The sequence below is a fragment of the Acanthochromis polyacanthus genome, chromosome 23 (genome assembly GCF_021347895.1).
Source record: "Acanthochromis polyacanthus isolate Apoly-LR-REF ecotype Palm Island chromosome 23, KAUST_Apoly_ChrSc, whole genome shotgun sequence".
Lineage (NCBI taxonomy): Eukaryota > Metazoa > Chordata > Actinopteri > Pomacentridae > Acanthochromis > Acanthochromis polyacanthus.
In genome coordinates, this window is record NC_067135.1 from 18240690 (window position 1) to 18254897 (window position 14208).

General features: G+C 41.1%; 1 protein-coding gene across 2 annotated transcripts; it reads left to right on the top strand.

The window, feature by feature from the left end:
• Window positions 1-11: 11 nt before the first annotated feature.
• On the top strand, window positions 12-11584 carry sf1 (splicing factor 1). Of its 2 annotated transcripts, XM_022196432.2 has the most exons (12): window positions 12-430; window positions 977-1108; window positions 2882-2957; window positions 5719-5871; window positions 7505-7594; window positions 7797-7980; window positions 8131-8246; window positions 8455-8562; window positions 8660-8855; window positions 8934-9156; window positions 9535-9699; window positions 10295-11584. In XM_022196432.2, exons 1-12 carry the CDS (start codon window positions 172-174, stop codon window positions 10627-10629), a joined length of 2037 nt encoding a protein of 678 aa, XP_022052124.1. In that variant the 5' UTR covers window positions 12-171; the 3' UTR covers window positions 10630-11584. The 2 variants fall into 2 exon arrangements, with proteins under 2 accessions (XP_022052124.1, XP_051800079.1); XM_051944119.1 differs by lacking the exons at window positions 12-430; window positions 2882-2957.
• Window positions 11585-14208: the final 2624 nt, after the last annotated feature.

Here is a 14208-nt window from a genome sequence, read left to right on the forward strand (position 1 = left end):
ACTCTCCTTTGGATCAACCTTTGTGATTTTCTGTTGGGCGCCATTTTGATAGAAGTGTGGACAGAAAGGCGCTGCGGGCGATACTTTGTTAGACATTTTCCTAGTTTACGCAAATTTCTACCTAAGCTGACTGACGTTTGAGAGAGACGAGGCAATTTTAGTACATAGAAAATGGCCACGGGAGCAAATGCAACCCCTTTAGGGAAGTTGCATCCCAGTATTGGTGCAAAACGAGGATTTGATGCCGGGCCTGGCGCGGGGAACGGATTGATGCCCACACCGGGGCCGCCTGGATCCTTTCCTGCTCTGCAAGCTTTCCAGCCTTCGATGCAAAACCCGGCTTTTCCTTCGCCACATCAGTTCAATCCCGGGTCAGGTTTTTCGGCACAGGCTCCACAGTCAGCTGCGGGGGCCGGGCTCGCCAAACCTGGTAAGTTACCCAAACGTCCGCAAGCGATGCTAGCGCTGGACGCGTTGTGAGTTAGCCCAACAGCGCTAGTGTTGCTAACAGGACAAGCCTTGGCCTTGCACGAAATGGAGGCTGTATTGCCAACGTTAGTTAGCTAACGAATGTTAGTGTCTGCTTAGTGGTAGCAGGCCCATCTAGGTTTTCATTAACAACTTACGCTTTCCTCTTCCAAAGTTAGAATTTGCTCACAGAATTCGTATTATCTCAAAATTTTTAAAACATAAGGTTGCTATTGAAATATGCCTGGATGTTAGCTTGCTGCGTCGTGTTACGTTAGTTTACTGACAATGTGATGTAAAACATTATTTCTATATTACTCATGTGGTCGATATGTTAGAACTTATTGAATTATGAATAAATTAACAAGATTCCCACGCGTTCCTTTCTACGTTCACTTCAGCTTCTTGTGGCTGTAGATGGGTCATTACCTCTAGCGTTAGTTGCCGTTTATGTACCGTAAGGCAACAAAGCTACAACAGGCACAATACATGTCATTTCCCTGTGTAGATTTCAGTCAGAAGAAGCAAAGGAAGAAGAGTCGTTGGAGCAGCGAGACCCCTGATCAGAAGACGGTCATACCAGGCATGCCCACTGTCATTCCCCCTGGCCTGACCCGAGACCAAGAAAGAGCATATATAGGTAAATGCCGCATAATTCGTACATGTTAGTAAAGTTCGCCATGTGATGTATAAATGCGATTTCTTTTCTAATATGTCTTATCAATTACATTTGTTTGAGGTTTTAGTTTTCTTACATTGCATACCAGTATTAATTTAATGTCTTGTTTGCTGAATTCCCAACAGTTAGAGCTTTCTAAAGGCACCTACAAGAAGCATTACTAACTAAAGACTCTTTATTACATTTTCAGTGTGTTTATTGTAACATGTATTTCACAAAATGGGAAATGTCTAATTTTGCTCCAACTGTTGAGACAAAGCAATCATTTCTGATGATCAGTGAGTATAATTTGTTGATGTAAAGTATTAATTATGCTGGCTTCTCTTCAGTGGAGGTTAAGGGATTCTGCTGTGTTCTGTAGTCTTATGGTTTGCATACCATTGGGCACCCATTAGCAAGAGGAGTTTGAGATAGATGATTAAACACCACTGCTTGCTGATCTCTGTACTGAGCTGCAGGTCACTGCTCACCGTCTTGCTTGATCCCCAACACATCATCAGTATTGTTCCTGTGCATGGAGGCGTTACTCATAATGTCCTAACATTGCTAAAATATGCTCTATTTATATTGGTTTAAGTGTGAGCAATGCTGCTTCAATGGCAAAATAATCTAACAAGTAAGTAACTCAACCACTTGGTTTTATGAGCATTACAAGTTGGAAAACACTTAATGACCAAGATTGTGCTCCGAGTTTGGCCTTTTCCAAAAAAGAACAATCACATGAAACGAGTCATTTTTAAGCACAAATGCCTTCCAGCAGCAGTGTAGCACCAACATACTGCCTTCACAGGCCCTCAGTGGGTGTTCTGAAGCAGATGAGTCCTTCTGTCAATAACTAACATCATTACTGATGTTGTCCACTCATTGGTAATGGTTGTTCTTCCTTGGTATGTAAGCATTCATTTGTGCCCACCCTCTGTTGTCACACTTCTCGTTTCCTTTGCTCATTCAGTAGATCCCCGATAACAATACAAGGGAAGCGTTTTGAGATGAAATTGCTGTGAACTACAAGTCACAGGCCCTGTATTATTCTAACCCAGTATAATAATTTCAATGACCAGTGAATTTCTCTGTTTGGGGGGAGGAATTTCATTGCAAATTTCATAATGTGCATGGGATAACTGATTGATTTATTTTTTTTATTGTCTTCTAAATGCAAGGGTTGTTCCTATGTCACTGCAGCCTCTCAGTGTTAGATCTGTGGAGTGCAAAAAGTGACTGTGATCACCTGTTTTACTGCCAAACGAATAGACCAATCAGTGATTTTTAGACCCAATGTGTCCTTAAAATGCCAAAGCCTTTAAAGACCATACACTTGAGTAAGTGAAGCCCTGTCTTCATGGAGGGAAACCTCAGCATGGGTTTGAAGTAATAATGGTATGGCAGGCATTTTTAGGAATCATGGTCTCATCATTTACTGACATGTTTCCATGTTTAATCATTGTCTGAAGGAAGTTTAGTATTGAAAATGCCAGTGTAAATGACCTCTAGAACATATTCATATTGCGGTAATGTGTGCCTCGTGTCCTCAAAATGAGTAAGTGGTTTCATGCTTTAGAATCTTACCAGATGTTTATTTGATCCTTTTTTTATTTAACAGACTCACCATTTGTCTTTACCTCAGTAATGTTTGAGACAGTGCTCTAATGTGCAGAGCATTGCCTCTCTGATGTTGTTGTGGTAACCACATTTCTCTCCATCCTTGTTTTTCTTTCCTAACCTGAATTCTTCCAGTCCAACTGCAGATTGAAGACCTGACTCGTAAACTGCGTACAGGAGACCTGGGAATCCCTGTTAACCCTGAGGACAGGTCGGAAAAAGATTAAACCCACGAACAGTAACACTTTCTCTACCTTCTTGACTTTTTGGAAGACATATGTTCATTATCAGTGTATATGTGGTTGTTAGCCAAAATCTCAGATTATATAGTAGCAGTAGTAGTAGTAGTAGCTGGAAGATGTAGAATCTACTTGGCTACCCCTAAGTGAAGGAAAATGTTGTTTAGACTGTTTTTCACATTGCTAAAGCAGTCTGCATCGGTTTATTTATGAAGATGTTGGACTGCTCATCATTCTATCACAAAAAATGCATATAGCTATACAGCTACTGGTAGCTTCAAAAGTTTAGACATTTTTGATTAGTTTGAATTAGTAATAGTGTATTTTTCTTAGTAAGTTTTCTATCTTGATTCTTTTTGTGACTTTAAGATATATATGTTACAGATTAATTATTGTGTATAGTGAAAGTAAGCAAACTGCACAGTGAAGTGCAAAAATTTTTACCTCATTGCTTTTGAATACAACAGCTTTAAAAAAAAAACAATGCTTATTTGTATGTCTTTTTACCCAAGACCATAAGACAGTGTTTTACAAGAAATGCAATTCAAATTATTGAAGCCTTTTTCAAGTTATTAAATTGGCACCTACAGTTGTAAGTGGTAGCAAACAGAGTTAATTATGAAAGTTCCTCCTTGACTGTAGCTTGACCAAAATCACATAACTCATAGTCCACTTTCTGTTTTTTCTGAGCTTTTACTTGAGCAGCATAGTTTTCAAATAGAAGGAAAGATTTTGCCCAAAGCCTACAGACTACCATCATTAGAGGAATATAGTTTTGTGTTTCCATTCTTATTTCTCAAATAAATGCTTCCTTATTTATCACATCTCTCTTTGATTACAACATAGTTTAACAGTGTTTCAATCTTGGGTAAAAAATGAATTTCAATGAAAATGTTTTTATAATAGCTAGTGTCCAAAGGAGAAGGTAACAGGGCTTTGAATGCTTAGATATACCTGTATATAGGCCAGTGTAAGATGAGTTTAAATGGATGGTAGCCATGACAATTTAGCAAGTCACCCTTAGAACCAAGAAAAGTCTTTAATATTTGCACCTTTTCTGTTGGATTATGAGTCATTCCCAGGATTTGTTCAGTAGTCATTTAGCTTCCTAGAGTTTATGTATCATGGTCTACCCACTGCTTGTTTTGTGTCTGATCTAGAGTGCTGTGTGAATATGTGAATATATATATTTATATATATAAACAGATACACACGTGCAGCGTGATTCATAATGTATGAAGACTTTCTTCTGAAACAGGTTTGGGTCAGTGTGCCTTATCCTATCTAAATAATCTCTGACATTTATTATTTATAACCTTTTTAGCTTTGAAGTACTAGTAGCTCTATTGAATTGGCTCTTTTGGAAAAGATTAGGTTTAACATAAGGATTCATATCCATCCATTGATACTTTTTGATTATTCTATAACTTTTTGCCATGGATGATTAAGCTCATGGTGTGAAGTCTATTTAATAACATACTCGTGATTATTAGGCTTTGTGTTGGACCTAACAAATGATTTGTTGCTGGTCATCTCTGGTATTCCCGTAATGTGGCTTTAAATATTTTCACCCAGGGGGGAAGAGTGGCATGTTCTGGTTTTCCCTCTGGACTCTTCACGTCTGGAAGAAAACTGCCAGAATTGTATGTGTTCTGTAAAAGCAATGGCCAACTTATGACATAGTTTCCATAAGGATCTGTTCCCACAGGAAGTGGCTTGCTCTCAAGAGTGTGTCAAGTTGACCTTTGCTAGCTAGAGTCCCTGTTGCCTGTACACTGTATAGTTTGTCCTCATAATCAGACATTTCCACAGCAACCAAAAAGTTGATTGCAGAGCTGCAGCATTCTTAAAAATCACTCCCCATTCTAATGTGACACAACCAACTTGGGGGGCGTTTCAGGTTGTCACCGTTGGAAGGTTGAAGCATAAACAAAAATAGCCATATTTTTTTTTCTCACTCTTCACATCACATGGACACAAATGTGGCTCTCTTGACGGGAGAGCGTAGGAAAAGGTGGATTTCTAATCTTAATTCCTTTTCTCTAACCCAAATTACCCCACGTCAACCTAACCCTTTTTCAAGCACAGAGCCTTCTTAACGCAGCAGCACAGGTTTTCAGCGTCCAAGGGGAGGTACGGACCTCTTCCGCCACGTCAGCACCAAGCAACTCTCAAAGCCAGCGTTTCTGCTTAGGATTGCGAATTTTGCTTTTGTTTCTTTTCTTACCTCCAACTTTCCTTTCTTGTAGGCCAACAATCCTGTATGCAGGTTTAGTTATGGCCATGTATTTGTTTTGGGGTTTTTTGGGGGGTTTTTTTGTTTTTTGCTTTGGGGTTGATGCCCCTCCAGTGTATTGGGTAAATTACCACTATACAGCTTTGGTAGCCCATTTTTACCCTGAATTGTATGAAAGAATGGACTCTAGCCTTTGAAATGTCAGTGCAGAGTTCCTACATAATTTTCTTTCCTTTTTGAGTTTGCTCTTGCACTGGCCATGAGTCAGAATCAGTCTGACTAAGAATTCTCTTACTTAATCTAAATTTCCAAAACAAATGTTAACATTATATTATTTCTAAGACATGTCGGTCCCCATTGATTCAAAATCCAACTGGAGATTTTCATTTTTAAGGTCTTAGGTAGCTGTAGGGAGCCTGTGTGACTGTGAATGGCATGATTCTATTTCTACAGGGGTATCAATTGTGTCCGTTTTGTTTTTTGTCTACTGTTCTCAGGTCTCCCTCTCCAGAGCCCATCTACAACAGCGAGGGCAAGAGGTTAAACACCCGCGAGTATCGCACACGAAAGAAGATCGAGGAGGAGCGTCACTCCCTTATCACTGAAATGGTCGGACTGAATCCTGACTTCAAGCCTCCAGCAGATTATAAGTATGGGTTTTCCCCCGTCTACGATGTGTTCAATATGATAAAAAGTATCTGTGTTCATTTATCGATGTGAATGCTCTCTAGGTTGGTTTAATATGGGACTTAAAAAGCAGCCCCTTTACAGGAACTTAAAGGGGAACTTCGGGTTTTTTCAACCTGGGGTCTGTTTCCATATGTAATTTCATACATGTGAGTGATGGAGAAATGAATTTTCGACATAGCTCCAGTATTTAACCAGGCAGGAAGCTTAGCAGCTCGGCTAGCAGCTCAGCTAGCAGCTCGGCTAGCGAAAAGTATGGGGCAGCTGGCCCCCCCGCATCAAAGTCCGCCCTAACGTGTTTTTTCCCCACACTGACCAGCTCAGATGGTCTCAGTGAGTGTCCCACAACATACTAGAGATGAGAAGTGAATGAAAACCTCCACATTACCTGGCGATCGCTATTTGTTGTGGTCTGTATCCAAATCTCAGGATGCTAGAAAGCAAATCTCGTTCCGAAATCACGCGATAGCTTGCGCCAAAAAGCACGTTAGGGTGGACTTTGACGCGGGGGGGCCAGCTGCCCCATACTTTTCGCTAGCTGAGCTGCTAAGCTGCCTGCCTGACTAAATACTGGAGCTATGTCGAAAATTCATTTCTCCGTCGCTCACATGTATGAAATGACATATGAAAACAGACCCCAGGTTGAAAAAAGCCGAAGTTCCCCTTTAACAAAACATGATCTGTTGTCGTTGTTTCCACTCTGTATTGGAGCTCCTCAGACTAAAGTTGGGCCCTGCACACTTTTGTCAGTGCTTTTACAAATCATTGCCTTCCTCTTTGTGTTAAATGCGCATATTTGATTGATCTCACATGGTTGTACTCATCACATTTTCAATCTAGTACACAATCCATATAGAACGGAAGCTTGACTTGAAAAAATATTTGCAAATTAAGTTGCACGATTTAATAAAAAAAAATAAAAATCTCAACATTTTCCCCAAATTGTTCCAGGAACTTTCAGGACGCAGTGACAGTCTTTTATAGTTATGAGTACTTGAACAAACAATGTTTGATCACAACAACAACGAAGGAAGCTACCTTTATTTTTTGAAGCAGGACAATTAAAACACATTTTTTAGATGGACAAAGATGTGTTGGTCCTTCAGGTCCTGGTTAGTAATTCAAGGCAGAAGGCTGTTTAGAGGAAACTGCAGCGAAGTAAACAGAAACCTAAAGGTGGAGTGCTCAACTTATCAGCACCTGGCAAAAACACTGAAGAACAAGAGGCATAAATCATACCAAATATGGATGAAAATCATCATGTATTGTAGCAAATAATGAAGTTATAAAAACATGATGGGAAGTGAAAATGAAACCTGCATTGCTTTTTTCACCTGTCATGTAATACAAAAACACAGCTATAGTGTTTTAATAAGTTTGAAACACTGGAAATGCAAACAAGGCATTTTTAAGGGTCAGATTGTAGACATTTCTGGGGTGGGTTGTTCAGTTTCTACAGTAGAGAATGTTCAGTGGCTGTTGATTAAAAATGATGGTATACTGAGGACTCAGCATGATTTTTTATTTTTTTTTTTTGAAAATCAGAAAGCAGCTGATTCTCCTTACAAATCCTTTTCTTGTATCTGTTTCCTACAGGCCTCCAGCCACCAGAGTCAACGACAAAGTTATGATCCCCCAAGACGAATACCCCGAAATCAACTTTGTTGGCCTGTTGATTGGGCCACGGTCAGTTGGATTCAACTTTATTGTCATGTTTTTGTTTTTAGATTTATTTGTCTATTTTACATACTTCTATAGTGAAATAGTGTTTGTTTGTTTTTTTATTCCCAACACGCAAATTAGTTTGCAAGCAGTATTTTGTAGTCATCACACATTCATAAAAGCATGTAAGTACAGTACAATTTTCATGTTTTTCATATTTCACCAGTGGTAATACCCTGAAGAACATTGAAAAGGAGTGCTGTGCCAAGATCATGATCCGAGGGAAAGGTTCTGTCAAGGAGGGGAAGGTGGGCCGAAAAGATGGGCAGATGTTGCCAGGAGAAGATGAACCTCTGCATGCCCTGGTCACCGCCAACACAATGGAGAATGTCAAGAAAGCTGTGGAGCAGGTTAGATTACCTTGTCTGTTCTGATGATCAGACGTCTTTAGGTTCCCCTTTTGCTTAGCTGTTTAATGATATGAAGATATCAGTTTTGGACGAAATACATTCACTTTTTGTTTGGGGTACAGTTTTTAATGGTGTGAAGTGTGTCCACAGATTCGCACCATCCTGAAGCAAGGCATCGAGACACCTGAGGACCAGAATGACCTAAGAAAGATGCAGCTGAGGGAGCTGGCCAGACTCAATGGCACACTGCGGGAAGATGATAACAGGTCTGTCAGACTGCTTTAAACACACTTAGATGTCGGGAGATCATCTATGGTTTGCTCTCACAGTTAATTGTAACCGTTAATGCTTTCACATATCCGACCATTCTTAGTCATGTTGCATTAAACAGGATGGGAAATGACATCTTCTGGTAGACTCAATTTAATCTGCAGAGCACCACTGAAGACAGACTGTGCCTCTTTGTTTCTGTAGGATTCTTCGTCCTTGGCAAAACTCTGAGCCGCGCAGTATCACCAACACCACACTCTGTACCAAATGTGGTGGTGCAGGCCACATCTCCTCTGACTGCAAGTACACCAGGTAATGATGGGTAGATGAGTCACACAATTCCAACTGAAAGCCACATTTTATTATTTATAAATCTTGTGACAATGTTTCTTGTTTTTGTCCTCTGTAGCACATTTGCTGCCCACAGAGCAACAGGTGGTGAGCCCCCTCAGTCAGCCCAGGACAAGGCTCGTATGGACAAGGAGTATCTGTCCCTCATGGCTGAGCTGGGGGAGGCCCCAGTCCCCACATCTGGTGGAGGACACGCCAGTACCCAGGGAGGAGCGCCCCGAGCCTCTGGCCCCAACAATAACCAACCACCACCGGTTTGTTTTTTGACACGCATGATGCCACACTCTTGCTGGTGTAGAGAAGAGACTGAAATTACTGTTTGTGTTTAACAGAACCGGCCTCCCTGGATGAGCTCAGGTCCTAATGAGAACAGGAACTTCCATGGCATGCATGGAGGGCCTGGTGGCCACGGGGGACCCCATAACTTCCCTCCCCCCATGCCCAACATGGGAGCTCCACCGATGCCCCCCAACCCTAATGGTCTGCCTCCGCCTTGGATGCAGCCCCCACCTCCTCCTATGGGCCAGGGACCTGGACCTCACGGACACCCAATGGGTAAGAGCGTACGGTTATAGGTTTTGGGAGTTGTTACTCACCTACGCTTAGCTCAGAATACACAACATGAGCATAACAGCCTTAACCCAAAGGTGTAGTCTGTCAGGCATGACAGTTTATATCTATATTCAGTACATGTTATCACACATCTCAGGTGAATCTAAAATATAAAACATATTCCAGTTTGCTTAGAACTTTTTGTTTACAACATAATTCCATATGTGTTCTTTTGTGGTTTTGGTGTATCCAGTATTAATCTACAATGTAGAAAATAACTATTGAATGAGAAGATGTGTCCAAACTTTTGACTGGCAGTGTACATGTGGATAGAGACGAGAAAGCTTTGGCACCCTAGGAATAAACTTTTTTTTTTTGTAGGTCTGCTACCACCTCCAATGGGTATGATGCCGCCACCACCTCCTCCCCCCAGCAACCAGCCGCCTCCCCCTCCTTCTGGTCCCCTGCCACCATGGCAACAGCAGGCTCCACCTCCACCCCCTACTAGCAGTATGGCAACGAGCACACCGCTGCCCTGGCAACAGAGTAAGACTATACAAAAGCTTTATCCTAAACCATCCAGTCTTTAGCTACTCACAATACACACAGTTCTGTGAGGAGTACAGTATGTTAATGGGTAAACCTAATTCTGGATTCACTACTTACTTTTTAAATTACATTATGGGACACTGTGTCCACTACAGAGTATAACAGTAGTACAAAGTGACACCACTGCAAAATTACATTTTTGTTGTGTATAAAGTGATGTTTGGGCATTGAAAACTTGGCCCCATACCAAACAGAATGACAGTCAGAAGGAAAATTGCCTCTCAAAATTACAGTTTATGTAATTGAGCACAGTTTAGCCATGATAGAAGTTCTCTAATTCCTGGTAACTGCATATCTTTGCTTTTGTGTTTTGCATACATGAATATGATGATGGAAGTTGCCACTTACTGAGCAATCCGGTTTCTGGGTTCTGGAATGTGTCTCTCATAGTTGTTTCTGGTCGTGTAGATGATCTGATTGACAGATTTTGAAATCACATTCACAGCCAGTTCGATCACTGTGTGGCTTCATGAATGATGGTGACAACTTAGTGATCACCGGTTAATCTTCAGCTGTGCTTCCCCTCCTTTAGATACCACCACCACCACATCCAGCCCTGGCACAGGCACCCTACCTCCATGGCAGCAGCCCCAGCCGTCTGCAGCATCTGGAGCTCAGCCCCCTCCACCCATGGGCACCCCGTCCATGGTGCCACCTCCCCCAGGAGTTCAGCCCCCATTGCCCCCAGGCGCGCCACCTCCTCCTCCGCCCCCGCCTCCAGGCTCAACCGGCATGATGTATGCTCCACCGCCGCCCCCACCGCCCATGGACCCTTCTAACTTTGTCACCATGATGGGGATGGGGGTACCAGGCATGCCCCCCTTTGGCATGCCTCCCGCACCCCCTCCTCCTCCACCCCAGAATTAACCCCGCCACAGAAAAATCGTCCCCACACAGAAGTTTCTACCGTGCAGCACACTGTTCACCACATACCCAATAGACGGACATTATGTACAAGAGCATTGTGTGCCCACAGAAAAAAAAAAATCATAACCAGTGCTTTATTTTTTATTGATCCTTGATATTGTGACGACATCTCTGACTTAATGAAAGGTTGTTAGTTCAGCAAGTTCTGTAACCTAATTAGTTATTTTCCCTGTGTTTAAAAGTTTGTATTACCATAAAGCTCCTTGCGTGCGTACAAACACTGTTGCTCTTGGGCATGTGTTCAGTAGAGCTACCATAGTTTATGTTACTTGTATACCAAATACACCGCTCAAACAGCCAGCCCTGAGTTTAATATTGTGCTCAACAGTATCATCAATCGAACTTGAACGCTTAACTTTCTTTGGATTTAATATATTGAAGTTCAGCTTGCATGATCCATTGAATAAAACACCTTATTCTGTTTAAAGTGACAACTTTATATTCCTTTCCTGTTTCCTGTCTTGGCTTTGAGTTGAATAAGATTAATATTTTTGTAATAACGAGATGTGAAGTGTATGTTAGTCCTGTAAAACCTTTGTAGTACTGTCTGAGATTGTTTTCCAGAATTTGTTTTTCTTACTGGCCTGCATATGAGTTGTGACATTGAGTTTGAAAAGGGTAATCGGTGCTGCGTCCTGCTAGCTTCTGATCACCTGCACTACTTGACTGATGAAAATATCATTTTCGGCATCTCTCTGCTATAAAACACTGTGTGCAGTGTTTGTGTTGCTTTTGCGAGGACAAAAACAACCATTTTGTCCCTCAAAGTTATTAGCAAAAGAAAAAAAAAATGTTAGTTTTACTTTGTTTCTGGAGTCAGTCTGTGTTACGGTGCAAGCCTGAATGAATAGCTGTTGAAATTTTGCTTGATTTAGTATTAAACTGATCTGCTTCACCTTTTTTTGTCATTGAGTTTCTCCTTTCATGGTCGTGAGGCACAGTCACCTACGGCCCTGTTGGCTAGCTGTTGTGTTGCATAACATGGTTTTGTTATGGGTGTCTGCTGCCTCACAAATGCTCCAGAAAAATGTGGATTCACTAGTTTGTGTACAACTAGGGTTTTTCTGTGCCTGTACCCCAGTACTGATAATCACATTAGAATTTAGTACAGTGACTGACAACCCACAGTGGACGTTTGTGAGAAGTGATCGTACTGCACTGCCAGTTATTTGGTTCAAATTCACTGCAAAGTCTGGTCAGAAAGGAAGTATTCTGTATTCTGTCCAATTGACATAGCATGTCGGTCTGATGAAGAAAGCCAAAACCTGCATTCTTGCGTTCAGCAGGGGTTGACTCTTCTGGTTAGAAAAAGAAGCTTGATTGTTTAGAAATCTGAGAAAAATCACCCGACTTCTCGTAATTTCTTCCCTCAGTGAACACTTCCTACATCTTTAACTTTAAATCTCAATGCAGCATGAGGTTCACTGAGTAAACAGTGGTCCCATTTAGAGGAAAACTGATGATAAAGTGGGGCATAGCCTGTGTCTGTCAAGTTGCTACTGGAGGGGTGTGTTTGGTGGAGTTCCCAGTCAGATCGCCTTCTCACCCAAATGTGACTTCAAATCACTAATGTGAGCAATTTGAGAAGGGACAAACTACAGACTTTTTGGCATCAGAACTATGAACGAACACACGGAATTATGCAGTAAACAAAATAGTATTAAAAAAGTCAAAACATGTTTTAGATTCTTCAAAATAGTCACCCTTTGCTTAGATTAATGCTTTGTACACTCTTTACCTTCTTTGGATGAGATTCATGAGGTAGAACCTGAAATAGTTTTCCAACAGTCTTGAAGGAGTTCCCAGAGATGCTGAGCGCTTGTTGGCCCTTTTGTCTTCACTCTGTGCTCCATCTCATCCCAAACCATCTGGATTGGGTTCAGGTCAGGTGACTGTAGATTTCAGGTCATCTGACGCAGCACTCCATCATCTCTTTCTTGGTCAGATAGTCCTTACACAGCCTGGAGGTGTGTTTGGGGTCATTGACCTGTTGAAGAATAAATGATGGTCCAACTAAACACAAACCGAATGGGATGTCATGTCGCTACAGGATGCTGTGGTAGCCATGCCAGTTCACAATTTCCTTCACTTTTGAATAAATCCCCAACAGTGTCACCAGCAAAGCACCCCCACACCATCACACCTCCTCCTCCATCACACAAAGACATGGTGGGTGGAACCAAAGATCTCAAATTTGGACTCCTCAGACCAAAGCACAGATTTCCACTGGTCTAATGTCCATTCCTTATGTTTCTCGGCTCAAACTAATCTCTTCTGCTTGTTGCTTTTCCTTAGTAGTGGTTTCTTAGCAGCTATTTGACCCATAAAGTCCTGATTGGTTCAGTCTCCTTTGAACAGTTGATGTAGAGATGTGTCTGCTACTAGAACTCTGTGTGGCATTTATCTGGGCTCTAATCTGAGCTGCTGTTAACTTGTCATTTCTGACGCTGGTGACTCAGATGAACTTATCCTCAGCAGCAGAGGTGATTCTTAGTCTTCCTTTCTTTCCTCATATGAGCCAGTTTCATTGTAGCTCTTGATGGTTTTTGCAACTGCACTTGGGGATACGTTGAAATTGTTTGGCAATTTTCTCGACTGACTGACCTTCAGTTCATGATAGACTATGGTTTCTCTTTTCTTAGCTGATTGATTCTTACCATAATATGAATTCTAACAGTTGTCAAATAGGGCTGTCAACTGTGTACCAATCTGACTTTTGCAAAACTCAACTGATGGTCCCAACCCCATTAAGAAGGCAAGAAATTCCACAAATTAACCATAACAAGGCACACCTGTGAAGTGAAATGGTTTCCACTTCACAGGCCTTCTCTTGATGAGCTTCATCAAGGCCAAGACTTTGCAAAGCAGTGATCAAAGCAAAGGGTAGTTATTTTGAAGAATCTGAAATATAAAACATATTTAGAGTTATGTCACAATTATTTGTTTGCTACATAATTCCATATAACTTGCTTCATAATTTGTTGTCCTCAGCATGTATCTACAATGTAGAAAGTAGTAAAAAATAAAGAAAAAACATTGAATGGGGTGTGACTGGTAGTGTAGCTTTAGCTGACATATAACTTGTGGACAGATACAACAGGTATTTTGAGTTTAGTCATGACTTGCGATTGAACAGTAACTGAATCAAGAACTATTGCATCATCTGTTGTAAATTCATCTGTATAGCATATTGAATGCTGTAGGACCATTTAATATTGAAAAGAAGTTGCATTTTCTCAAAAAAATATAGCAGTGTCAAAGGGTATGAACAATTCTGGATGCGGCTTTTTCTTTTTTGCAAAAGCATAGAAAACAAAATGAAGCAAATAAATACTAAATATTGATCATCAACATCTTTAACACAATGTCTTGCTGTCTTTTGGCACTTGTTTATGTCATTTCCACCCGAATGACATTTGTAAGTCAAATAAAAAAAACACTGAGAAAAAAATTGCAATGGCTGTAAATAATTTTGAGCTTAATTGTATCACAATACTTACTTGATGTGGTTGAAAGTTC